At 49.2% G+C, this 28,000-nt stretch overlaps 1 protein-coding gene across 5 annotated transcripts in view; it reads left to right on the top strand.

The window, feature by feature from the left end:
* Positions 1-28,000, top strand: part of LOC147091449 (T-cell surface glycoprotein CD4-like) — a 150,295-nt gene that overhangs the window by 82,949 nt on the left and 39,346 nt on the right. For all 5 annotated transcript variants that reach the window (XM_085976794.1, XM_085976791.1, XM_085976790.1 and 2 more), the window contains 3 exons: positions 12,188-12,310; positions 15,118-15,480; positions 24,919-25,140. In XM_085976794.1, coding sequence (XP_085832920.1) covers positions 12,235-12,310; positions 15,118-15,480; positions 24,919-25,140 — 661 coding nt within the window. In that variant the 5' untranslated portion in view covers positions 12,188-12,234. The remainder of the gene's footprint in view (positions 1-12,187; positions 12,311-15,117; positions 15,481-24,918; positions 25,141-28,000) is intronic.

Genomic DNA, 28,000 nt, shown 5'->3' with positions numbered 1-28,000 from the left:
AAAGAGAAAGAGAGAGAGAAAATAGAGAAAGAGAGAAAGAAAGAGAGAGAGAGAGAGAGAAAAAGAAAGGGAGAAAGAAAGAGTGAAAGATAGAATGAAGGAAATAAAGAGAGAAAGAAATAAAGAGAGAAAGAAAGGAAGAAAGAGAGAAAGGAAGAGATAAAGATAGAAAGAGAGAAGGAGAGAAAGAGAGAAAGAAAGAAAGAAATATTTACATTTCTACAGAGCCTTTCAGGATGTCTCAAAGCATTTTACAGCCGATGAAATACTTTTGGAGTGTAGTCCCTGTTGTAATGCAGGAAACGCGGCAGCCAATTTGCGCACAGCAAGCTCCCACAACCAGCAATGCGATAATGACCAGATAATCTGTTGCTTAGTGATATTGGTTGATGGATAAATATTGGCCCAGGTCATCGGGGATAAACCCCTGGCTCTTCTTCAAGATAGTGCTGTGAGATCTCTTAGGTCCATCTGAGAGAGCAGACGGGCCTCGGTTTAACATCTCATCCGAAAGACAGCAGTGCAGTGCTCCCTCAGTACTGGGTCTCCGACAGTGCGGAGCTCCCTCAGTACTGCCCCTCCGACAGTGCAGCGCTCCCTCAGTACTGTCCCTCTGACAGTGCAGCGCTCCCTCAGTACTGGGTCTCCGACAGTGCGGAGCTCCCTCAGTACTGCCCCTCCGACAGTGCAGCGCTCCCTCAGTACTGTCCCTCTGACAGTGCAGCGCTCCCTCAGTACTGGGTCTCCGACAGTGCGGAGCTCCCTCAGTACTGCCCCTCCGACAGTGCAGCGCTCCCTCAGTACTGTCCCTCCGACAGTGCAGCGCTCCCTCAGTACTGGGTCTCCGACAGTGCAGCGCTCCCTCAGTACTGTCCCTCTGACAGTGCGGAGCTCCCTCAATACTGCCCCTCCGACAGTGCAGCGCTCCCTCAGTACTGTCCCTCCGACAGTGCAGTGCTCCTTCAGTACTGTCCCTCCGACAGTGCAGCGCTCTCTCAGTACTGCCCCTATGACAGTGCAGTGCTCCCTCAGTACTGCCCCTCCGACAGTGCAGCACTCCCTCAGTACTGCCCCTCGGACAGTGCAGTGCTCCCTCAGTACTGCACCTCTGACAGTGCAGCGCTCCCTCAGTACTGTCCCTCTGACAGTGCGGAGCTCCCTCAGTACTGCCCCTCCGACAGTGCAGCGCTCCCCTCAGTACTGCCCCTCCGACAGTGCAGCGCTCCCTCAGTACTGCCCCTCCAACAGTGCAGCTCAGTACTGCCCCTCCGACAGTGCAGTGCTCCCTCAGTACTGCCCCTCGGACAGTGCAGTGCTCCCTCAGTACTGCCCCTCCGACAGTGCAGCGCTCCCTCAGTACTGTCCCTCCGACAGTGCAGCGCTCCCTCAGTACTGCCCCTCCGACAGTGCAGCTCAGTACTGCCCCTCCGACAGTGCAGTGCTCCCTCAGTACTGTCCCTCCGACAGTGTAGCACTCTCTCAGTACTGCCCCTCTGACAGTGCAGCAATCCCTCAGTACTGCCCCTCCGGCAGTGCAGCACTCCCTCAGTATTGCCCCTCCGACAGTGCAGCGCTCCCTCAGTACTGCCCCTCCGACAGTGCAGCTCAGTACTGCCCCTACGACAGTGCAGTGCCCCCTCAGTACTGCCCCTCCGACAGTGCAGCGCTCCCTCAGTACTGCCCCTCCGACAGTGCAGCTCAGTACTGCCCCTACGACAGTGCAGTGCCCCCTCAGTACTGCCCCTCCGACAGTGCAGCGCTCCCTCAGTACTGCCCCTCCGACAGTGCAGTGCTCCCTCAGTACTGTCCCTCCAACAGTGTAGCACTCTCTCAGTACTGCCCCTCTGACAGTGCAGCAATCCCTCAGTACTGCCCCTCCGACAGTGCAGCACTCCCTCAGTACTGCCCCTCTGCCAGTGCAGCGCTCCCTCAGTGCTGTCCCTTCGACAGTGCAGCCCTCCCTCAGCACTGCTCTGGAGTGTCAGCCTAGACCTTTCTGCTCATGTCCCTGGAGTGGGACTTGAACCCACAACCTTCTGACTCAGAGGAGAGAGTGCTGCCCACTCAGACATTGGCTGACAGACAAACCTTCTATAAACACATGAGGGAGAAAGGAATAGAAGGATATCTTGATGGGCTGAGATGAAGACGGGTGAGAGGAGGCTCGTGTGGAGCATAAACTCGGGCATGGACCAGTTGGGCCGAATGGCCAGTTCCTGTGCTGTAAATTTTTCTTTTATTTGTTTTATGGGATGTGGGCATCGCTGGCAAGGCCAGCATTTATTGCCCATCCCTAATTGCCCTTGAGAAGGTGGTGGTGAGCCGTCTTCTTGAACCGCTGCAGTCTGTGTGGTGAAGGTACTCCCACAGTGCGGTTAGGGAGGGAGTTCCAGGATTTTGACCCAGCGACGATGAAGGAACGGCCGATATACTTCTCCAAGTCAGGGTAGTGTGTGACTTGGAGGGTCACTTAGAGGTGGTGGTGTTCCCGTGCGTCTGCTGCCCTCGTCCTTCTAGGTGGAAGAGCTCGCGGGTTTGGGAGGTGCTGCCGAAGAAGCCTTGCCGAGTTGCTGCAGTGCATCTTGTAGATGGTACACCCTGCAGTGTCGGTACGCCGGTGGTGGAGGGAGTGAATGTTTAAGGTGGTGGATGGGGTGCCAATCAAGCGGGCTGCTTTGTCCTGGACGGTGTCGAGCTTACTGAGTGTTGTTGTTGCTGCACTCATCCAGGCAAGTGGAGACTTTTCCTTCACACTCCTGACTTGTGCCTTGTAGACGGTGGAAAGGCTTTGGGGAGTCAGGAAGTGAGACACTTGCCGCAGAATATCCAGCCTCTGACCTGCTCTTGTTGCCACAGTATTTACGTGGCTAGTCCAGTTAAGTTTCTGGTCAATGGTGACCCCCCAGGATGTTGATGGTGGGGGATTCGGCGATGGTAATGCCATTGAATAGAGGTGGTTAGACTCTCGTTTGTTGGATTCTGCACCATCCTATGTAAGCTCCCTTTCATAATGTCCAAAGGCTGAAGGTTGATATTATCACAATGTTAAAGTGAAATCTATAGCAACAAAATCTAGCATTTATATAGCCCCTTTAATGCAATTAAACATCCCAAGGTGCTTCACAGGAGCGATTATCAAACAAAATTTTACCCCAAGCCACATAGGTTAGGAAGACAAATGGTATGTTGGCCTTCATTGCAAGCGGATTTGAGTGCAGGAGCAAGGATGTCTTACTACAGTAATACAGGGCCTTAGTGAGACCACACCTGGAGTACTGTGTGTAGTTTTGGTCTCCTTACCTAAGAAAGGATACACTTGCCATAGAGGGAGCGCAGCAAAAGTTCACCAGACTGATTCCTGGGATGGCAGGGCTGTCGTATGAGGAGAGATTGGGTCGACTAGGCCTGTATTCACTGGAGTTTAGAAGTATGAGAGGGGATCTCGTGGAAACGTATACAATTCTGACAGGGCTAGGCCAACTGGATGCAGGGAGGGTGTTTCCCCTGGCTGGGGGGTCTAGAACGAGGATCAGAGTCTCAGGATACGGGGCAGGACATTTAGGACTGAGATGAGGAGAAATTTCTTCACTCAGAGGGTGGTGAACCTGTGGAATTCTCAACCACAGAAGACTGTGGAGGCCAAGTCACTGAATATATTTAAGAATAGAGTCATAGAGTTATACAGTACAGAAAGAGGCCCTTCAGCCCATCATGTCCACACCGGCCATCAAGCCCTGTCTATTCGAATCCCATTTTCCAGCATTTGGTCTGTAGCCTTGTATGCTATGGCGTTTCAAGTGCTCATCAAAATGCTTCTTGAATGTTGTGAGGGTTCCTGCCTCTACCACACTTTCAGGCAGTGAGTTCCAGATTCCAACCACCCTCTGGGTGAAAAAGTTTTTCCTCAAATCCCCTCTAAACCTCCCGCCCCTTACCTTGAAACTGTGCCCCCTGGTTATTGACCCCTCTACTAAGGGGAAAAGTTCCTTTCTATCTACCCTATCTATGCCCCTCATAATTTTGTACACCTCAATCATGTCCCCCCTCAGTCTTCTCTGCTCTAAGGAAAACAACTCCAGCCTGTCCAGTCTCTCTTCATAGCTGAAACGCTCCAGCCCAGGTAATATCCTGGTGAATCTCCTCTGCACCCTCTCCAATGCAATCACATCCCTCTTACAGGAGATAGATAGATTCCTAGACACAAAAGGCATCAAGGGGTATGGGGAGATAGTGGGAATATGGTATTGAGATAGAGGATCAGCCATGATCATATTGAATGGCGGAGCAGGCTCGAAGGGCCGAATGGCCTACTCCTGCTCCTGTTTTTCCATGTTTCTCTGTTTTTATAAGGAGATATTGGGAGAGATGACCAGAAGCTTGGTCACAGAGGTTAGGTTTTAAGGAGCGTCTTTAAGGAGGAGAGAGAGGTGGAGAGGTCCAGGTTAGAAGTCAAACATTGGTTCTTTCCAAGAGAATAGTGGACCTCAGGGATAGGTTGCCTGCTCATGTGGTGGACCCTGACTCACTGACTTCCTTCAAGCGAGAGCTGGATTTGTTTCTGGCCGGGGCGGAGAAAACCTCTTACAGGAGATAGATACCGGAGGGCAATTCAGGGCCAGAGTGAGCTCATGGACTACTTTCAATTGCCAAGATGGGTTTGGAGAGGATTTTCCAGAGTTTTTGATCCCAAATTGGCCTGGCCTTTGCTAAATCTGTTTCTTTTCCTCACCCAGGAGATCATACGGTTTCGGGTAGGGTGGGGGTGGAGTGTATATGGAATCATACACAAGGTATTTGTGTGGGACGGGCTCGATGGACTGGGCAGTCTTTACCTGCCCATCATTGTACGTTCGTTCGCATGTGTTGGGAGGGAATTCCAGAGCTGAGGGCCTGGGCAGCTGAAGGCACGGCTGCCAATGGTGGAGCGATGGAAAATCGCGGGATGCACAGGAGATCGGAATTGGAAATATAGAAAAACAAAATAGGAGCAGGAGTAGGCCATTCGGCCCTTCGAGCCTGCTCTGCCATTCAATATGATCATGGTTGATCCTCTATCTCAATACCATATTCCCGCTCGCTCCCCATACCCCTTGATGCCTTTTGTGTCTAGAAATCTATCTATCTCCTTCTTAAATATATTCAGTGACTTGGCCTCCACAGCCTTCTGTGGTAGAGAATTCCACAGGTTCACCACCCTCTGAGTGAAGAAATTTCTCCTCATCTCAGTCCTAAATGTCCTACCCCGTATCCTGAGACTGTGACACCTCTTTCTAGGCCCCTCAGCCAGGGGAAACACCCTCAATGCACCCAGTCAGTCTAGCCCTGTCAGAATTTTATACGTTTCAATTAGATCCCCTCTCATTCTTCTAAACTCTGGTGAATACAGGCCTAGTTTACTCAATCTCTCCTCATACGACAGCCATGCCATCCCAGGAATCAGTCTGGTGAACCTTCGCTGCACTCCCTCTATGGCAAGTATATCCTTTCTTGGGTAAGGAGACCAAAACTGCACACTGTACTCCAGGTGTGGTCTCACCAAGGCCATGTATAACTGTAGTAAGACATCCTTGCTCCTGTACTCAAATCCTCTTGCAATGAAGGCCAACATAACATTTGCCTTACTAACTGCTTGCTGCACCTGCATGTTTGCTTTCAGTGACCAATGTACAAGTACACCCAGGTCCCTTTGTACATCAACATTTCCCAATCTTTTGCAGGAAGCACAGAGATTTCGGAGGGTTGTAGGGGCTGGAGGAGGTTACAGAGATAGGGAGGGATGTAGGGACTGGAGGTGGTTACAGAGATAGGGAGGGTTGTAGGGGCTGGTGGAGGTTACAGAGATAGGGAGGTTTGTTGGGGCTGGAGGTGGTTACAGAGATAGGGAGGGTTGTAGGGGCTGGCATAGGTTCCTGAGATAGGGAGGGTTGTAGGGACTGGAGGAGGTTACAGAGATAGGGAGGGTTGTAGGGGCTGGAGAAGGTTTCAGACATGGGGGGAGCGAGGGGCTGGAGGAGATTACAGAGATAAGGGGGGTTGTAGGGGCTGTAGGAGGTTACAGAGATAGGGAGGGTTGTAGGAGCTGGAGGAGGTTACAGAGATAGGGAGGGTTGTAGGGGCTGGAGGAGGTTACAGAGATAGGGAGGGTTGTAGGGACTGGAGGAGGTTACAGAGATGGGGAGGGTTGTAGGGGCTGGAGGAGTTTACAGGGATAGGGAGGGTTGTAGGGGCTGGAGGATGTTACAGACATAGGGAGGGTTGTAGGGGCTGGAGGAGGTTACAAAGATAGGGAGGGTTGTAGGGGCTGGAGGAGGTTTCAGAGATAGGGAGGTTTGTAGGGGCTGGAGGAGGTTACAGAGATAGGGAGGGTTGTAGGGGCTGGAGGAGGTTACAGAGATAGGGAGGGTTGTAGGGACTGGAGGAGGTTACAGAGATAAGGAGGGTTGTAGGGGCTGGAGGAGGTTACAAAGATAGGGAGGGTTGTAGGGGCTGGAGGAGGTTTCAGAGATAGGGAGGGTTGTAGGGGCTGGAGGAGGCTACAGAGATAGGGACGGTTATAGGGGCTGGAGGAGGTTACAGAGATAGGGAGTGTTGGAGGGGCTGGAGGAGGTTACAGAGATACTAAGGATTCTAGGGTCTGGAGGAGGTTTGAGAGATAGGGAGAGTTGTAGAGGCTGGAGGAGGTTTCAGAGATGGGGGGAGGGGCAAGAGGCCGTGGAGGGATCCGAACCCAAAGATGGGAATTGTGAAATCGAGGCATTGCCGGATCGGAAGCCAATGTTGGTCAACGAGCACAGGGTGGGTGATGGGTGAACGGGACCTGATGCGAGTTAGGATACAGGGGCAGCAGAGCTTTGAGTGAGTTTCTGTTGGTGGGCGGATAGCCTGGAGAGCATTGGCTGATGGTCTGATTAACACTTTCCGTACAGGATGAGACACTTCAAACCTAAGGTGTCGTCTGCCTCAAGTATCCAGACTTGATTTTCCAACGCACTCCTGGCTGGCCTCCCACATTCCACTCTACGTAAACTTGAGGTCATCCAAAACTCGGCTGCCTGTGTCCCAACTCGCACCAAGTCCCGTTCACCCATCTCCCCTGTGCTCGCTGACCTACATTGGCTCCTGGTTAAGCAGCGCCTCGATTTCAAAATTCTCATCCTTGTTTTCAAATTCCTCCCTGATCTCGCCCCTCCCTATCTCTGTAATCTCCTCCAGCCCCACAAACCCCCCGAGATATCTGCGCTCCTCTAATTCTGCCCTCTTGAGCATCCTTGAGTATAATCGCTCCACCATTGGTGGCCATGCCTCTGTTGCCTGGGCCCTAAGCTCTGGAATTCCCTGCCTAAACCTCTTCGCCTCTCTACCTCTCTCTCCTCCTTTAAGATGCTCCTTAAAACCTACCTCTTTGACCAAGCTTTTGGTCACCTGCCCTAATTTCTCCTTACATGAATCGGTGTCCATTTCTTTGTCTTATAATACTCCTATGCAGCGCCTTGGGACATTTTACTATGTTAAAGGCGCTATATAAATACAAGTTGTTGTTGTTGTTGCCCTTGTTATGTTCATTAATAAATAGACATTCTTATTATGAACACAGCTAGCTTTTGCTAGTTACTTTATTGAGCACATGTGGACTGGTACAGTATCTGTAGAGGCTTCCATCTTGACTGTTGCCTTGTGGGTAGCCTAGTGCCTCATGGGTAATGTAGTCTTAATATATATACAGCTGGGTAGTGTAGTCTTTATACATACAGCTATATACAGCTCTACGGCTCCACCTAGTGTCCACTATAGAATGACATGTTATTGATCGTTACATCCCCCTTTCTTTGAGGTTTAACAAAATCAATATCAATCAACTTTCAAGGAAACAATAAAGATAATATCAGTAACACTTTTGTTAGTGCTCTATAAACATGAACATTTTCAAAACAGTCAACACATTTTCAAAGCTTTACATTGTACTCAAAGATTAAGTCTATCAGGCTTTCTAACTTCACGTGTGGATCTTCTCAACACGGGTAAGTCTGACGTGTCTTCATGAGATTGTTCTGGCAGTGAATGACAAGATGCAGTTGCGGCATTGTCATCAATCTGCTCTTGAATAGTCTCTTGTGTTTTTAGGCGGGAACGGCGGTTCCTCCTGAGAATCTGTCCTTCCTCAGTTCTAACAGTGTATGACCTTGGTCCTACTTCCTCAAGAACTGTAGCTTTCCTGTTCCATGCATCTGGATCCTCAATCCTGACAACATCATCCCTTGTCAATGGTTTTAGAGTTTTGGATGACTTGTCATAGTATGATTTCTGTTTCAGCTTTAACAGTTGTAAAGCTATCAAAAGTCCCATTTTGCTGCTGTGTCCGAGAACAGAAGATGTATCTTTCATAGGTCTCATTCTTTTTGGGAGAGCAATGTGCATCAATTTTTTTTAGCACATCTTCTAATTTTTCTCTGTTCTCCACTGGATTAAATACAAATGTATTAAATACCTCTATCACCTGTGGGCCTGCAACCATAAGCAGCAACGCTATCTTCCTTGCGTCTGGCTTCGTACCGAATCTGATGGCTGCAATGTAGAGTTCGAATTGCTGTTTAAAAGTCTGCCAGTTGTAATCGATTTTTTCTGTGAGATTCAAACGCTCTGGTGGCTTCAAATTCTCCATGTCGCTTTTCACAATTTTCAGCAGATCTTCACCATCCTGGTACCATGTTATGTTCATTAATAAATAGACATTCTTATTATGAACACAGCTAGCTTTTGCTAGTTACTTTATTGAGCACATGTGGACTGGTACAGTATCTGTAGAGGCTTCCATCTTGACTGTTGCCTTGTGGGTAGCCTAGTGCCTCATGGGTAATGTAGTCTTAATATATATACAGCTGGGTAGTGTAGTCTTAATACATACAGCTATATACAGCTCTACACGGCTCCACCTAGTGTCCACTATAGAATGATATGTTATTGATCGTTACAGTCCTGGGCCCTCAATGCTTCTTGAAGCAACAGCAAGTAATTAGGAAGGCTAATGGAATGTTGGTCTTTATTGGAAGGATGTAAGAAGTCACACAACACCAGGTTATAGTCCAACAGCTTTATTTGAAGTCACAAGCTTTCGGAGCGCTGCTCCTTCGTCAGGTGAAGCTGAGAGATGCATAAAAACACAGCTTATATAGTCAGAGAATAATGTCAGATGTTTACAGGTAATCTTTCTAACTGCCATTTATCATACCTCGGCAGAGAGATAATCACAGCAATCAAAGGTGTGAATGGTGTCCAAACAGGTCAGTTGGAAGGGGAATGGAGTATAAAAGTTGTGAAGTTTTGATGCGACATTACAGGGCGTTGGTGAGGCCACACCTGGAGTACTGCGTACAGTTTTGGTCTCCTTATTTAAGGAAGGATATATTTGCGTTGGAGGCAGTTCAGAGAAGGTTCACTTGGTTGATTCCTGAGGTGAAGGGGTTGACGTAATGCGAAAGGTTGAGCAGGTTGGGTCTGTACTCATTGGAGTTTAGAAGAATGAGAGGGGATCTTATTGAAACATGTAAAATTCTGAGGGGGCTCGACAAGGTAGATGCTGAGAGGATGTTTCCCCTCGTGGGGGAATCTAGAACGAGGGAGCGTAGTTTCAGAATAAGGGGGCACCCTTTTAAATCGGAAATGAGGAGGAATTTCTTCTCTCAGAGGGTCGTAAATCTGTGGAATTCTCTTCCCCAGAGAGCTGTGGAGGCTGGGTCATTGAGTATATTTAAGGTGGAGATTGACAGACATTTGAATGGTAAGGGAGTCAAGGGTTATGGGGAGCGGGCGGGAAAGTGGAGTTGAGGCCAAGATTGGATCAGCCATGATCTTATTGAATGGCGGAGCAGGCTCGAGGGGCCGAATGACCGACTCCTGCTCCTATATCTTATGTTTTAATGTTCTTGTGACCTCATGGAAACTGGTGTGGGATTACTGTCACAAAGTTGGCGGCTGTGTTTCCTTTCGCAGCTCACTGGCAGGATCACATAGAGTGAGACAGTGCGGAACGAGGCCATTCAGCCCATCGTGCCTGTGCCGGCTCTTTGAAAGAGCTCTCCAATTAATTTCACTCCCCTCTTGCTCTGTCCCCGTAGCCCTGCAATTTTTCCCCTGCAAGTGTTTACCTGATTCCCCTGTTGAAAGTTACTATTGAATCTGCTCCCACCGCCCTTTCAGGCAGCGCAGTCTAGATCACAACAACTCGCTGCGTAAAAAAAAGATTCTCATCTCCCCCTCTGGTTCTTTTGCCAATTATCTTAAAGCTGTTTCCTCTGGTTACCCACCCTTCCCCCCCCCCCCACCCCACCCCAGTGGAAAGAATTTCTTCCTCTTTACTCAATCAAAAATCCCCTCGTAATTTTGAACACCTCTATTAAATCTCCCCTTAACCTCCTCTGCTCTAAGGAGAACAACCCCAGCTTCTCCAGTCTCTCCACGTAACTGAAGTCCCTCATCCCTGGTACCATTCTGGTCAATCTCCCCCTTAACCTTCTCTGCTCTAAGGAGAACAACCCCAGCTTCACCAGCCTCTCCACGTAACTGAAGTCCCTCATCCCTGGTACCATTCTGGTCAATCTCCCCCTTAACCTTCTCTGCTCTAAGGAGAACAACCCCAGCTTCTCCAGTCTCTCCACAGAACTGAAATCCCTCATCCCTGGTGCCATTCTGGTAAATCTCCCCCTTAACCTTCTCTACTCTAAGGGGAACAACCCCAGCTTCTCCAGTTTCTCCACATAACTGAAATCCTTCATCCCTGGTACCATTCTAGAAAATTTACTCACTTACTGACCAATAACCTGTTCACTGATGCCCAGTTTGGGTTCCGCCAAGACCACTCGGCTCCCGACCTCATTGCAGCCTTGGTCCAAACGTGGACAAAGGAGCTGAATTCCAGAGGTGAGGTGAGAGTGACTGCCTTTGACATCAAGGCAGCATTTGACATTCCAGAACTTGGGGCCTCGGCAGCTGAAGGCACGGCCGCCAATGGCGGAGCGATGAAAATTGAGGGATGCGCAAGAGGCCAGAATTGGAGGAGTGCAGAGATCTTGGATGGTTGTAGGGGCTGGAGGATGTTACAGAGATAGGGGAGGGGCGAGGGCCATGGAAGAACTTAAACAGGAGGATGAGAAGCGTAGGGGCTGGAGGAGGTTACAGAGTTAGGGGAGGGGGCGAGGGCCATGGAGGGATTTGAACACGAGGATGAGAATTGTAGGTCTGGAGGAGGTTACAGAGATAGGAAGAGGGGGCGAGGGCCATGGAGGGATTTGAACAGGAGGATGAGGCTTGTAGGGGCTGGAGAAGGTTACAGAGATAGGGAGAGGCAAGGGCCATGGAGGAATTTGAACACGAGGATGAGAATTGTAGGTCTGGAGGAGGTTACAGAGATACGGAGAGGGGTGAGGGCCATGGAGGAATTTGAACAGGAGGATGAGAATTTTAGGGGCTGGTGTAGGTTACAGAGATAGGGAGAGGGGGGCGAGGGCCACGGAGGGATTTGAACAGGAGAATGAGAATTGTAGGGCTGAAGAAGGTTACAGAGATAGGGAGAGGGGGCGAGGGCCATGGAGGGATTTGAACAGGAGGATGAGAATTGTAGGGCTGGAGAAGGTTACAGAGATAGGGAGAGGGGGCGAGGGCATTGGAGGGATTTGAACAGGAGGATGAGAATTGTAGGGCTGGAGAAGGTTACAGAGATAGGGGAGGGGGCGAGGGCATTGGAGGGATTTGAACAGGAGGATGAGAATTGTAGGGCTGGAGAAGGTTACAGAGATAGGGGAGGGGGCGAGGGCATTGGAGGGATTTGAACAGGAGGATGAGAATTGTAGGGCTGGAGAAGGTTACAGAGATAGGGGAGGGGCCGAGGGCTATGGAGGGATTTGAACACGAAGATGGAGAACTTTCAAGTCGAGGTTTTGCCGGACCGGGAGCCAATGAAGGTCAGCGAGTACAGGGAGGTGAACAGGACTTGGTGCGAGTTAGAATACGGGGCTGCAGAGCTTTGGATGACCTCAGGTTTAAGTAGGGTAGAAGATGGGAGACCGGGCAGGTGAGCATTGCAATAATCGAGTGTAGAGGTATATAAAGGTTGAGCAAGACATCCTGTTAAAGTGCTTGGATACTTCCTGGGAGTGGTAAAAATGATCAACCCCTTTCTTATTTGTCTTCACAGACTGGCAAAGATTGTTCCTTGAAGGTTCAAAGACTTCAACCAGGAAAATGAGATGCGACAAAATGTCTGCTCCGGGAAGACTATGTGAGATGTTACTGTTGCTTCTAACAGTCCTGCAACATGGTAGGAATTTAGTGAACAATTAGAAATGCTCAGAGATCCTCGTGACTTTATGTACCAGCTGTTATGTCTGACATTGGTGATAGGTACTCGATTGCCTTGGCCTGAGCACATGGAGATTGATAGTGCGGTTATCGTTGTATTGTGCCTGACATCGGATATAGGTATTCGATTGCTTTTGCCTGTGAGAGTGTTTTGGATCAGCCATTAAAAGAAACATGAACTGAGCTCTGCATACGGCCCCTGGATTATCTTTGCAAATGCAACAACAGCCCTGCCTCTCCTCCTGTCCCTGCCCTGGGAGTGTTTGATGGGACAGTGTAGAGGGAGCTTTACTCTGTATCTAACCCATGCTGTACTTGCCCTGGGAGTGTTAGATGGGACAGTGTAGAGGGAGCTTTACTCTGTATCTAACCCATGCTGTACCTGCCCTGGGAGTGTTTGATGGGACAGTGTAGAGGGAGTTTTACTCTGTATCTAACCCGTGCTATACCTGCCCTGGGAGTGTTTGATGCGACAGTGTAGAGGGAGCTTTACTCTGTATCTACTCCCGTGCTGTACCTGCCCTGGGTGCGTTTGATGGGACAGTGTAGAGGGAGATTTACTCTGTATCTAACCCATGCTGTACCTGCCCTGGGAGTGTTTGATGGAACAGTGAAGAGGGAGCTTTACTTTGTATCTAACCAGTGTTGTCCCTGCCCTGGGAGTGTTTGATGGCACAGTGTAGAGGGAGCTTTACTCTGTATCTAACCCATGCTGTATCTGCCCTGGGAGTGTTTGATGGGACAGTGTAGAGGCAGCTTTACGCTGTATCTAACCCATGCTGTAGCTGCCCTAGGAGTGTTTGATGGGACAGTGTAGAGGGAGATTTATTCTGTATCGAACCCATGCTGTAACTGCCCTGCGAGTGTTTGATGGGACAGTGTAGAGGGAGCTTTACTCTGTATCTAACCCGTGCTGTACCTGCTCTGGGAGTGTTTGATGGGATAGTGTAGAGGGAGCTTTACATTGTATCTAACCCATGTTGTACCTGCCCTGGGAGTGTTTGATGGGACAGTGCAGAGGGAGCTTTACTCTGTATCTAACCCATGCTCTACCTGCCCTGGGAGTGTTTGATGGGACAGTGTAGAGGGTGCTTTACTCTGTATCTAACCTGTGCTGTACCTGCCCTGGGAGTGTTTGATGGGACAGTGTAGAGGCAGCTTTACTCTGTATCTAACCCGTGCTGTTCCTGCCCGGGGAGTGTTTGATGGGACAGTGTAGAGGCAGCTTTACTCTGTATCTAACCCGTGTTGTACCTGCACTGGGTGTGTTTGATGGGACAGTGTAGAGTTAGCTTTACTCTGTATCTAACCCATGCTGTACCCGCCCTGGGAGTGTTTGATGGGACAGTGTAGAGGGAGCTTTACTCTGTATCGAACCCATGCTGTACCTGCCCTGGGAGAGTTTGATGGGTCAGTGTAGAGGGAGCTTTAATCTCTATCTAACCCATGCTGTACCTGCCCTGGGAGAGTTTGATGGGTCAGTGTAGAGGGAGCTTTACTCTGTATCTAACCCGTGTTGTACCTGCACTGGGTGTGTTTGATGGGACAGTGTAGAGTTAGCTTTACTCTGTATCTAACCCCATGCTGTACCTGCCCTGGGAGTGTTTGATGGGACAGTGTAGAGGGCGCTTTACTCTGTATCTAACCCATGCTGTACCTGCCCTGGGATTGTTTGATGGGACAGTGTAGAGGGAGCTTTACTCTGTATCGAACCCCGTGCTGTACCTGCCCTGGGAGAGTTTGATGGGTCAGTGTAGAGGGAGCTTTACTCTGTATCTAACCCGTGTTGTACCTGCACTGGGTGTGTTTGATGGGACAGTGTAGAGTTAGCTTTACTCTGTATCTAACCCCATGCTGTACCTGCCCTGGGAGTGTTTGATGGGACAGTGTAGAGAGCGCTTTACTCTGTATCTAACCCATGCTGTACCTGCCCTGGGAGTGTTTGATGGGACAGTGTAGAGGGAGCTTTACTCTGTATCGAACCCCGTGCTGTACCTGCCCTGGGAGAGTTTGATGGGTCAGTGTAGAGGGAGCTTTACTCTGTATCTAACCCATGCTGTACCTGCCCTGGGAGTGTTTGATGGGACAGTGTAGAGGGAGCTTTACTCTGTATCGAACCCCGTGCTGTACCTGCCCTGGGAGAGTTTGATGGGTCAGTGTAGAGGGAGCTTTAATCTCTATCTAACCCATGCTGTACCTGCCCTGGGAGTGTTTGATGGGACAGTGTAGAGGGAGCTTTACGCTGTCTGTAACCCCATGCTGTACCTGCCATACGAGGGATTTCACATTCTCGTGGCAATATGTGATGGGGGAATCAGCCCCATAGTGTGTGTGCTTTCGACACACTTAAAAGGCCCTTGTTTTAATCCAATTCTCCCGGAATGAAAGCGTCCTATACCCATTTTTAGGCTCCACTTTAATCGAGTGTCCATGGTGTGTAGGTCTTTGATACAAATCTTGTCTCGTTACAGTGTTAAAAAAGTTATTACAGATGATTCATTGAATGGTGCTAATGACTGCTTTCTCTATTCACTCTGTTCCTCTGTTCCATCTGATCCTCCACCATCACTCCCTCCTTGTATCTTCACTCTCCATTCTCCTCCTCACTCTCCACCATCACTCCCTCCTGGTATCTTCACTCTCCATTCTCCTCCTCACTCTCCACCATCATTGCCCCCTCACCCTTGCCGCCCTTCTCTCTCTGTCCCTCGCCTCTCTTCCATCTGTCCCCACCACCCCCCCACGCCTCCTCTGGTGACGGGACAGCTTCCGCGGCTGTGACGGAGGGGGACGGAGTCTACGTCGCTGTGGGGCAGACGGCCGTATTCCCATGTCTGATGAGCTACACAGAGAATTCACCTCTCACCAAGCCTTTGGGCAGCTGGACATGGAATCAGAACAAGGGTGACCAGAACACCATCAGCATTGTACGCTATATCCACGGTTCCAGACCTACCAGAGGGAAGACTGACCTCGCTCTGCGGAGCACGATCAGCAGCCGCACGCACAGGGGGAATTTCACTCTCAGCGTGAAAGACGTGAGAACTGAGGACACTGGCTATTTCTCCTGCGATATTAAGTACAAAGGTTATACGGCCTCGGCACGGAAGCACCTCTATGTGATCCATGGTAAGAGGGAACGGCGATTAATTTTTCATTTTATTTCTTCATTCCTGGGATGCGGGCCTCGCGGGCAAGGCTGGCATTTATTGCCCATCCCTAATTGCCCTCGAGAAGGTGGTGGTGAGCCGCCCTCTTATACAGGGCATTGGTGAGACCACATCTGGAGTACTGTGTACAGTATTAGTCTCCTTATCTAAGGAAGGATGTAAATGCATTGGAGGCAGTTCAGAGAAGGTTTACGAGACTGATACCTGGATTGGGCGGGTTGTCTTATGAGGAAAGTTTGGATAAACTAGAAATATGTAGAAACGTAGAAGATAGGAGCAGGAGTAGGCCATTCGGCCCCTTGAGCCTGTTCCGCCATTTAATGAGATCATGGCTGATCATCCAAATTCAGTGCAGTGGCAGGATCGGACAAAGTCAACATGGATTTACAAAAGGTAAATCGTGCTTGATTAATCTGGAATTTTTTGAGGATGTAACCGGTAGAATAGATAAGGGAGAACCAGTGGATGTGGTGTATTTGGACTTTCAGAAGGCTTTCGATAAGGTCCCGCATAAGAGATTAGCATGTAAAGTTAAAGCACATGGGATTGGGGGCAAGGTACTGACTTGGATAGAGAACTGGTTGGCAGACAGGAAGCAAAGAGTTGGAATAAACGGCTCTTTTTCCGAGTGGCAGGCAGTGACTGGTGGGGTACCGCAGGGATCGGTGCTCGGACCCCAGCTATTCACAATATATATTAATGATCTAGATGAGGGAACTAGATGTAATATCTCCAAGTTTGCAGACGACAAAAAGTTGGGTGGGCGTGTGTGCTGTGAGGAGGATGCCGAGAAACTCCAGTATGATTTGGGCAGGTTGGGTGATTGGGCAGATGCATGGCAGATGCAGTATAATGTGGATAAATGCGAGGTTATCCGCTTTGGTGGCAAAAACAGGAAGGCAGATTATTATCTGAACAGCAATAGATTGGGAGAAGGGGAAGTGCAACGAGACCTGGGTGTCCTTGTGCACCAGTCGCTGAAGGTAAGCATGCAGGTGCAGCAGGCGGTTAAGAAGGCAAATGGTATGTTGGCCTTCGTAGCAAGAGGATTCAAGTACAGGAGCAAGGATGTATTGGTGCAGTTGTACAGGGCCTTGGTGAGAGCACACCTTGAGTATTGTGTGCAGTTTTGGTCGCCTTATCCGAGGAAGGATGTTCTTGCCATGGAGGGAGTGCAGTGAAGATTCACCAGACTGATACCTGGGATGGCAGGAATGACATATGAGGAGAGATTGGGTCGATTGGGCTTAGACTCGCTGGAGTTTAGAAGAATGAGAGGGGATCTCATTGAAACTTATAAAATTCTAACAGGACTAGACAGACTAGATGCAGGAAGGATGTTCCCGATGGCGGGGGAGTCCAGAACCAGCGGTCACAGTCTAAGGATAAGGGGTAAGCCATTTAGGACTGAGATGAGGAGGAATTTCTTCACCCAGAGAGTGGTGAACCTGTGGAATTCTCTACCACAGAAGACAGTTGAGGCCAATTCATTAAATATATTCAAGAAGGAGTTAGATATATTTCTTGAGGCTAAAGGGATCAAGGGATATGGGGAAAAGGCAGGGACAGGGTACTGAATTTGGATGATCAGCCATGATCTCATTGAATGGCGGAGCAGGCTCAAGGGGCTGAATGGCCTACTCCTAATCCTATCTTCTGTGTTTCTATGTATTGGTCTCCTTATTTAAGGAAGGATGTAAATGCGTTGGAGGCAGTTCAGAGAAGGTTTACGAGACTGATACCTGGAATGCGCGGGTTGTCTTATGAGGAAAGGTTGGACAGGCTAGACACATATAGAAACATATTGGATGTGGGCATCGCTGGCAAGGCCAGCATTTATTGCCTATCCCTAATTGCCCTCGAGAAGGTGGTGGTAAGCCGTCTTCTTGAACCGCTGCAGTCCGTGTGGTGAAGGTGCTCCCACAGTGCTGTTAGGGAGGGAGTTCCAGGATTTTGACCCAGCGATGAAGGATCGGCCGATATACTTCTAAGGCAGTATGGTGCGTGACTTGGAGGGGAACTTGGAGGTGGTGGTGTTCCCATCCGCCTGCTGCCCTTGTCCTTCTAGGTGGAAGAGGTCGCGGGTTTGGGAGGTGCTGCCGAAGAAGCCTTGGCGAGTTGCTGCAGTGCATCTTGTCGATGGTACACACTGCAGCCACGGTGCGCCGGTGGTGGAGGGAGTGAATGTTGAAGGTGGTGGATGGGGTGCCAATCAAACGGGCTGCTTTGTCCTGGATGGTGTCGAGCTTCTTGAGTGCTGTTGGAGCTGCACTCATCCAGGCAAGTGGAGAGTATTCCATCACACTCCTGACATGTGTCTTGTAGATGGTGGAAAGGCTTTGGGGAGTCAGGATGTGAGACACTCGCCGCAGAATACCCAGCCTCTGACCTGCTCTTGTTGCCACAGTATTTATGTGGCTGGTCCAGTTAAGTTTCTGGTCAATGGTGACCCCCAGGATGTTGATGGTGGGGGATTCAGCGATGGTAATGCCGTTGAATGTCAAGGGGAGGTGGTTAGACTCTCGCTTGTTGGAGATAGTCATTGCCTGGCACTTCTGTAGCGCGAATGTTACCTGCCACTTATCAGCCCAAGCCTGAACGTCGTCCAGGTCTTGTTGCATGTGGGCATGGACTGCTTCATTATCTGAGGAGTTGTGAATGGCACTGAACACTGTGCAGTCATCATAGAAACATAGAAGATAGGAGCAGGAGTAGGCCATTCGGCCCCTCGAGCCTGCTCCGCCATTCAATGAGATCATGGCTGATCATTCAAATTCAGTACCCTGTCCCTGCCTTCTCCCCATATCCCTTGATCCCTTTAGCCTTAAGAAATATGTCACACTCCTTAAATTGAGAATAAAAAATGGTGACCATGAAACTATTGGATTGTCGCAAAAACCAATCTGGTTCACTGAAGACCTTCAGGGAAGGAAATCTGTCGTCCTTACCTGGTCTGGCCTATAGGTGACTCCAGACCCACAGCAATGTGGTTGACTCTTAACTTCCCTCTGAAGTGGCCCAGCAACCCAGCCAAGGGCCTTGGTGAGACCACACCTGGAGTACTGTGCACAGTTTTGGTCTCCTTATCTAAGGAAAGGTATGCTTGCCTTGGAGGCGGTACAACGAAGGTTCACTAGATTGATTCCTGGGATGAGAGGGTTGTCCTATGACGAGAGATTGTGTAGAATGGGCCGATACTCTCTGGAGTTCTGAAGAATGAGAGGTGACCTCATTGAAACATACAAGATTCTGAAGGGGATTGACAGGGTAGATGCTGAGATGTTGTTTCCCCTGGCTGGAGTGTCTAGAACCAGGGGGCACAGTCTCAGGATAAGGGGTCGGCCAGTTAAGACTGAGATGAGGAGGAATTTCTTTACTGTTAGGAAGGGAGTTCCAGGATTTTGAACCAGGAACGATGAAGGGTTGGCTGAGGTGCTGCCGAAGAAGCCTTGGCGAGTTGCTGCAGTGCATCTTGTAGATGGCACATGTTGAATCCGTGATTCTTAAAGTATGATGTTTTCCAATAACTAGACGGAGGCTGTAAATTAACAATCAACAGGTGTTTACTGGAGGAGGGTAGTCTAAAGACTAACAGTACAGAGGCATGCTCAAGGCTTATATACCGGTGTGGTCACTGCCAGTACTACAGTATACCGGAGCTGTAAAAGTAGTTCTCTCTTAAAGGTACATACACTACAATTCCTCCCCTTTTAGATTAACAGTACCCATAACATTCAAATAACAGTTAACACTTTAACATGCACATTAAACTGAAATAGTCCATTTATAGATTCAGTCTTTGGGGCGGCTTCCTGATCCTTTCTGGATAGCGCCTTTCCTGAGGTTCTTGTTTTTGGTGCGGAGGCGATTCTGGCCCCCTTTCATCGGTTAGTTCGTCAGTTTCCGCTGCTATTGTTTCTGAGGTAGATGCTACCAATATGTCGGGTTCATCCCCAGGTACGCGAGACATGGGGTTGACTCGTTCCTGTGACGCTAGGATCTGGTCGACGTGGCGTCTCACAATGTTCTCCCCGACATCCACTGTGTACATTAATGGCCCCTGCCGTGTGCATATCGTTCCGGGTTGCCATTTCTCTGTTCGGTAGTCGCGGGCCAAGACTGGTTGTCCTACATTGAAGCTCCTTGTCGGCATCTCATTGATGTGCTGGAATTGCTTATCCTCAACATTTCTTCGCACATTTGGTCTGAGCAAATCCAGACGAGATATCAACCTTCGGTTAAAGAACATCATGGCCGGGGTCTGGTTGGTAACTGCATGTGTCGCATTTCTGTAGGCTAACAGGAAATTGCCCACCTTATGCTGTAGTGGAATTTCTTCATCGCACATGGCCCTTATCGCCTTTTTAAAGGTTTGTACGAACCTCTCAGCCAATCCATTTGTGGCTGGATGATACAGGGCGGATGTGTAATGCCTTACCCCATTCCTTCTCATAAATTTCTGAAACTCTTCGGACACAAAGTGTGGTCCGTTATCAGAGCAAATCTGCTCTGGCAAGCCGTTCCTGGCAAATATGGTCCGTAGGACTGTAATCGTTTTCTCTGTAGTGGTTGAGGACATTTTTATCACCTCAGGCCATTTCGAGTGCGCATCCACTGCTATTAAGAACATTGAGTCCATGAATGGACCAGCAAAATCAATATGCACCCATTGCCATGGAAAGGAGGGCCACTCCCATGGGTGTAGAGGGGCATGTGGTGGTGCATTTTGGACCTTCTGGCATCCTAAGCAGCTCTTTGTTAGGTCCTCGATTTGTTGATCGATCCCCGGCCACCACACATAAGCCCTAGCAAGGCTTTTCATTTTCACCCCTCCCAGATGGCCTTCGTGAAGCTCATTCAGCACTCTCTCCCTTAACATGGGTGGAATTACCACTCGGGATCCACACATCACTGTCCCCTGGCATACTGACAGCTGTTCTCTTCTGGATGAGAATGCTGGCAACAGTGAGTCGCCATGTGTTGGCCATCCCTTCACCATCAAATCATATACCGAGACAGTGTCGGATCATTGCGGGTCTCCTTCTCTATATCCGCGTTAGTTACTGGCAATCATTCAATTATCGACGAATATAATATTTTGATAGGGTCCACGGCTGGTGCTTCCTCCACAGTAGGCAGTGGCAGGCGTGATAGCCCATCAGCGTTTCCATGCTGTTTCGTGCCCTTATACTCTATTTCATATTGGTTTGCCCCTAGAAAAAGGGACCATCTTTGTAGCTGTTGTGCAGTCATCACCGGAACGCCCTTCTTTGGATTAAAGATGGAGACAAGTGTTTGGTGGTCAGTCAGCAAGGTGAACTTCTGCCCATGCAGATAGTGGTTGAATTTTTTTACTCCCCATGCTAGGCTGAGGGCCTCCCTGTCGATCTGGGCGTAGTTGCGCTCGGCTGAGGTTAGTGACCGAGACGCAAAGGCTACTGGCCTCTCCAACCCGTCCGGGAATTTGTGCGACAGCACCGCTCCAATACCATAGGGTGATGCATCACGTGCCAACCGAATTGGTAGTGCTAGGTTGAAATGGGCCAACACCTCTTTTGATGTGATCAATTCTTTGAACTTCTGGAAAGCTCGTTTACATTCGTCATTCCACTTCCATGGTACCCCTGTTTGCAGTAGGGTGTTCAGCGGGTGTAATACTGTAGACAAATTTGGTAAGAACTTATGGTAGTAGTTCACCAGCCCGAGGAACGACCTCAGTTGTGACACATTTTCCGGTGCTGGAGCCTTGACTACTGCCTCAATCTTTTCAGGGGACTTATGTAACCCCTCTTCATCAATAATGTGGCCACAATACGAGATCTGCTTCTGGAAAAACTCGCACTTGTGGCGATTAGCTCGTAGCCCATATTCCTTTAATCTAGTGAGCACCTTCTCCAGGTTGGCGAGGTGATCACTGTCATTTTTGCCCGTGACCAGGATGTCATCCAAATAACACTGGGTCCCTGGAATCCCTTGCAGGACTTGATCCATTGCCCTTTGCCAAATAGCCGGAGCCAATGCTACCCCGAACACCAGCCGATTGTATTGGTAGAGACCTTTATGAGTGTTGATCGTGAGGTATTGTTTCGAGGCTTCTTCTACCTCCATTTGCAGGTACGCCTGGGCCAGATCAATTTTGGTGAAGCGTTTACCTCCAGATAGCGAGGCGAAAATATCCCCAATCCGTGGAATTGGATATTGTACCGTGTGAAGGACTGGGTTCACTGTCACCTTAAAATCCCCACACATGCGGACCTTCTTTGGTTCCCCAGGCATATTACTCAACGACCTCTTCATTGCAGGAACGATGGGTGTAGCCCACTCACTCCAGTCTACTTTGGACAGTACTCCTGAACGTTCCAACCCTTCCAGCTCTGCTTCGACGGCTGGTCGGATCGCATAAGGCACCGGTCTGGCCTTAAAAAACTTTGGGCTTGCATTTTCCTCTATTTTAATCATCGCTATTATGCCTTTTAGTGTTCCGAGTCCCTCCTGGAACACTTCTTGTGCGTCAGTTAGCATTTTTGACAGTCGTCCAGGTGTGACGTCGTCATCCTTTTTGGCCTCAACCTTCAGTGCCTGTATGGAATGCCAATCTAATTGTATCTTCCGGATCCATTCACGTCCTAGTAGTGGTGGTCCTCCATCTGGCAATACATATAGGTCCATTTTGGGTATTTCCTGGCCTTTGTATATCACGTTCACCCTTATTTTTCCTTTGGGGTCGACTTTTTGCCCTGTGTACATCTTCAAGGCAATCTCTGTAGCTTTCAAGGGTATATGTGAAAATAGCCGCTTGTAGTCCCTTTGGTTTATGACTGTTAGGGCTGATCCTGTGTCCAATTCCATTTTCACTTGGACTCCGTCTATCTTGAGCGTGACCCAGATAGTCTGGTGACCCTCCATTTTGATTACCTTATGTAGTTTCAGACAACCCAGCTCCTTGCTTCCGGAGTCTGTATCACTTTTGTGTTCGTCTGAACTACTGTCCATCACCTTATGTACCTTTTTGTACTTCTCCTGTGGAGATTTCTTGCTGCTGGTTTTCTTCCCTGACCTGCAGACTCTTGCTATGTGTCCTGCTTTTCCACACTGTCGGCACACTTGGTCCTTGAACCAACAATCCTTCTAGTCATGTGTTGTTCTGCCGCAGCGATAACACTTCCCTGCTCCATATGACATTTCATTGGTGCCATATTCTTGCGGTCTCCGTTGTATCTCTGCAACGCCCCATGCGGCTGCTTCGTGTGATACTGCCATGCTGAAAGCCTTGTCCAGCGTAAGATCCTTTTCTGATAGAAGCCGTTTCTGGGTTCCTTCACTTTGAAGCCCACACACAAACTTGTCCCTTAACGTATCTGCTAGTCCCAATCCAAACTGGCAGTGTGTCGATAGCTTGCGCAGTTCCGTTAAGTACTCAGCATTACTTTCGTCTTTATGCTGGTTCCTTTTGTGTAACTTAAATTTTTCTGCTATCATAAGCGGTGTGGGGTTTAAGTGGTCCTGTAGGATTTCCACTATGCTTTCAAAATTCTTATCGACTGGCTTCTCTGGGGTTATTAGGTTTCGCAGTAAGCCATAAGTTTTTGCACCCATGGAATTCAACAAAACTAGTGCTTTCCTAGCATCTGGTACTTCATTCGCCTTGCAGTTCACCTCAATGCGTTCCACATATGTCGCCCAATCTTCGACTTCATTGTCGAACGCAGTGATACTGCCACTCTTCGGCATCCCTGGGTGTAATTAATCTGTCTAAAATGGCATCTCCCGCGCTCTCCCTTCTTCTCCGCTGGCACAAAATGGCGTCTCCCGCACTTTCCTTTCTTCCCGCGCTCGCCCTTCTTCTCCGCTGCGGCTTCTAAAATGGCGTCTCCCGCGCTCGCCCTTCTTCTCCGCGGCTCAATGGTGTCTTCTGCGCTTCCTTTCTTTCCCCCGCAGACGCTGTTCAGCCCTTGAGCCCTGGCTGTGCTCTGCGCGTTCCCCTGTGCGCCTCTCTCATTGCCGCCACTCGGTCCTGAACCCGGCTGCTGCTTTACCCTCTCTCTCTTTTTTTGTTTTCCGTCGACGCCGCTCGGTTTTCAACCCCCAGCTGCACCCTGTGCGCTTCACCCTCTCTCTTACCCCGTCGACGCTGCTCGGCCTTTTCTGTGCCATCGGTCGGCTCCAGCCGCCGCTGTCTGGGAAGGGTCTGCGCTGTACCTGTTGCCAGTCTGTTGCTGGATCGTTGTGGCTGGAAAACCAAGCCCAGCTCTCAAAAGCCTCCCCTGCGATGTTCACTCTCTGTCGGATGACTGGGCGGTTGCTCGTGGTCGACGCCCGTGCTTCTGGCCTTGACTTTCTTCCACCGTCCTCCCGGAGCGAATCCTTGACAGGAAATGCAGAGTTGCAGGTAGATTCGAATCGACCTCGTCGCCACTGTCGAATCCGTGATTCTTAAAGTTTGATGTTTTCCAATAACTAGACGGAGGCTGTAAATTAACAATCAACAGGTGTTTACTGGAGGAGGGTAGATGTATTGATTTCTTTTTGGGTTCAATAACGACTCATTTCTGAAAGAGAATGTTGTTTAATCTAAAGTCTTGTTCAAGACTTTCTACAGCTTTTTACAGGACACACTATGCTGTGATGCATCTAGAATGAAACTGAAAGTAAAAACTCCTCTGGACTGCTTGTCTCTCACATGACCTCTGCTGGTCAGGCACAAGTAATCAAAAACACAGACAAATATGCTGTAAGGCATAAGTAATCAAACACAGACAAATATCATCACTATTTGCTGATATCATTACAGGTAGTCTAAAGACTAACAGTACAGAGGCATGTTCGAGGCTTATATACAGGTGTGGTCACTGCCAGTACTACAGTGTACAGGAGCTGTAAAAGTAGTTCTCTCTTAAAGGTACATACACTACAGTACACACTGCAGCCACAGTTCGCCGGTGGTGGAGGGAGCAGATGTTTAAGGTGGTGGATGGGGTGCCAATCAAGCGAGCTGCTTTGTCCTGGATGGTGCCGAGCTTCTTGAGTGTTGTTGGAGCTGCACTCATCCAGGCAAGTGGAGAGTATTCCATCACATTCCTGACTTGTGCCTTGCAGATGGTGGAAAGGCTTTGGTGAGTCAGGAGGTGAGACACTCGCCGCAGAATACCCAGCCTCTGACCTGCTCTTGTGGCCACAGTATTTATGTGGCTGGTCCAGTTAAGTGTCTGGTCAATGGTGACCCCCCAGGATGTTGATGGTGGGGGATTCGGCGATGGTAATGCTGTTGAATGTCAAGGGGCGGTGGTTAGACTCTCGCTTGTTGGAGATAGACATTGCCTGGCACTTGTGTGGCGCCAATGTTACCTGCCACCTATCAAACTGAACACTGCTTTCTTGTGTCATTTCCGCCATCCAGCCACCTCCAACGCTTCAAGCGCAGCTTTCGAAGGGGACAATATTGCTTTAACGTGCCACACACCCTCTGGGACTGTGAGCTGGAAGGGGCCAAATGACAGCGTGAGGACTGGCACGACTGTAGTACTGAAGGGGTTAACTGTCAAGGATCAAGGGCACTGGACCTGCACTGTGAAGATTGGAGAGGGGGCTTTGCAAGCCAGTTATCAGCTGGATGTTGTAGGTAAGTCACATCTCATCCACCAGCTCCATGGCATGACATTGCGGCCAGGACTGGCAGGAGACTGAGTGGCACCTTGGCAGAGTGGGCACCAAGTGTGTTCGAAGGAACAGTCGACATGCAGGGACACAAAGGGAGAGAAACATGCACACAATCACCATAAACCCACAAACAATCACCACAAACCCACACAATCACCACAAACCCACACAATCACCACAAACCCTCACACAATCACCACAAACCCACACACAATCACCACAAACCCACACACAATCACCACAAACCCACACACAATCACCACAAACCCACAAACAATCACCACAAACCCACACAATCACCACAAACCCACACAATCACCACAAACCCACAAACAATCACCACAAACCCACACAATCACCACAAACCCACAAACAATCACCACAAACCCACACACAATCACCACAAACCCACACAATCACCACAAACCCACACACAATCACCACAAACCCACACAATCACCACAAACCCACACAATCACCACAAACCCACACAATCACCACAAACCCACACACAATCACCACAAACCCACAAACAATCACCACAAACCCACACAATCACCACAAACCCACACAATCACCACAAACCCACACACAATCACCACAAACCCACACAATCACCACAAACCCACACAATCACCACAAACCCACACAATCACCACAAACCCACACAATCACCACAAACCCACACAATCACCACAAACCCACAAACAATCACCACAAACCCACACACAATCACCACAAACCCACACAATCACCACAAACCCACACACCCACCACAAACCCACACACAATCACCACAAACCCACAAACAATCACCACAAACCCACACAATCACCACAAACCCACACACAATCACCACAATCCCACACACAATCACCACAAACCCACACACAATCACCACAAACCCACACAATCACCACAAACCCACACACAATCACCACAAACCCACAAACAATCACCACAAACCCACACAATCACCACAAACCCACAAACAATCACCACAAACCCACACACAATCACCACAAACCCCCACAATCACCACAAACCCACACAATCATCACAAACCCACACACAATCACCACAAACCCACACACAATCACCACAAACCCACACACAATCACCACAAACCCCCACAATCACCACAAACCCACACACAATCACCACAAACCCACACAATCACCACAAACCCACACACAATCACCACAAACCCACACAATCACCACAAACCCACACACAATCACCACAAACCCACACACAATCACCACAAACCCACACAATCACCACAAACACACACAATCACCACAAACCCACACAATCACCACAAACCCACACACAATCACCACAAACCCACACAATCACCACAAACCCACACAATCACCACAAACCCACACAATCACCACAAACCCACACAATCACCACAAACCCACACAATCACCACAAACCCACACACAATCACCACAAACCCACACAATCACCACAAACCCACACACAATCACCACAAACCCACACACAATCACCACAAACCCACACAATCACCACAAACCCACACAATCACCACAAACCCACACAATCACCATAAACCCACACAAGCACCACAAACCCACACACAATCACCACAAACCCACACACAATCACCACAAACCCACACACAATCACCACAAACCCACACAATCACCACAAACCCACACAATCACCACAAACCCACACACAATCACCACAAACCCACACAATCACCACAAACCCACACAATCACCACAAACCCACAAACAATCACCACAAACCCACACAATCACCACAAACCCACACAATCACCACAAACCCACACAATCACCACAAACCCACACAATCACCACAAACCCACACAATCACCACAAACCCACACAATCACCACAAACCCACACAATCACCACAAACCCACACAATCACCACAAACTCACACACAATCACCACAAACCCACACACAATCACCACAAACCCACACACAATCACCACAAACCCACACACAATCACCACAAACTCACACAATCACCACAAACCCACACATTCACCACAAACTCACACACAATCACCACAAACCCACACAATCACCACAAACCCACACAATCACCACAAACCCACACAATCACCACAAACCCACACACAATCACCACAAACCCACACAATCACCACAAACCCACACACAATCACCACAAACCCACACACAATCACCACAAACCCACACAATCACCACAAACCCACACACAATCACCACAAACCCACACACAATCACCACAAACCCACACACAATCACCACAAACCCACACGCAATCACCACAAACCCACACACAATCACCACAAACCCACACACAATCACCACAAACCCACACAATCACCACAAACCCACACAATCACCACAAACCCACACAATCACCACAAACCCACACAATCACCACAAACCCACACACAATCACCACAAACCCACACAATCACCACAAACCCACACAATCACCACAAACCCACACACAATCACCACAAACCCACACAATCACCACAAACCCACACTCAGAGGCACAAACCCACACTAACTCTCACACATTTACTCACTCTCACACACACACACACACACGCACGCACACTCCCACTCACACACATACGCACTCACTCTCACACACCCACTCACTCTCACACACTCACTCACACACACACTCACACTCACACACACTCACTCTCACTCACTCACTCACTCTCACACACTCACTCACTCTTACACACACACACTCACTCTTACACGCGCACACACACACTCACTCTATCCCACACACACACACTCTCACTCACACACT

This window comes from Somniosus microcephalus, unplaced genomic scaffold (assembly GCF_052327205.1).
Source record: "Somniosus microcephalus isolate GS21.2 unplaced genomic scaffold, FLI_Smic_1.0 unresolved_chr3, whole genome shotgun sequence".
Classification (NCBI taxonomy): Eukaryota; Metazoa; Chordata; class Chondrichthyes; order Squaliformes; family Somniosidae; genus Somniosus; species Somniosus microcephalus.
Note: the sequence above shows the minus strand (reverse complement) of the source record. Positions and strands in the feature narration are given on the sequence as shown.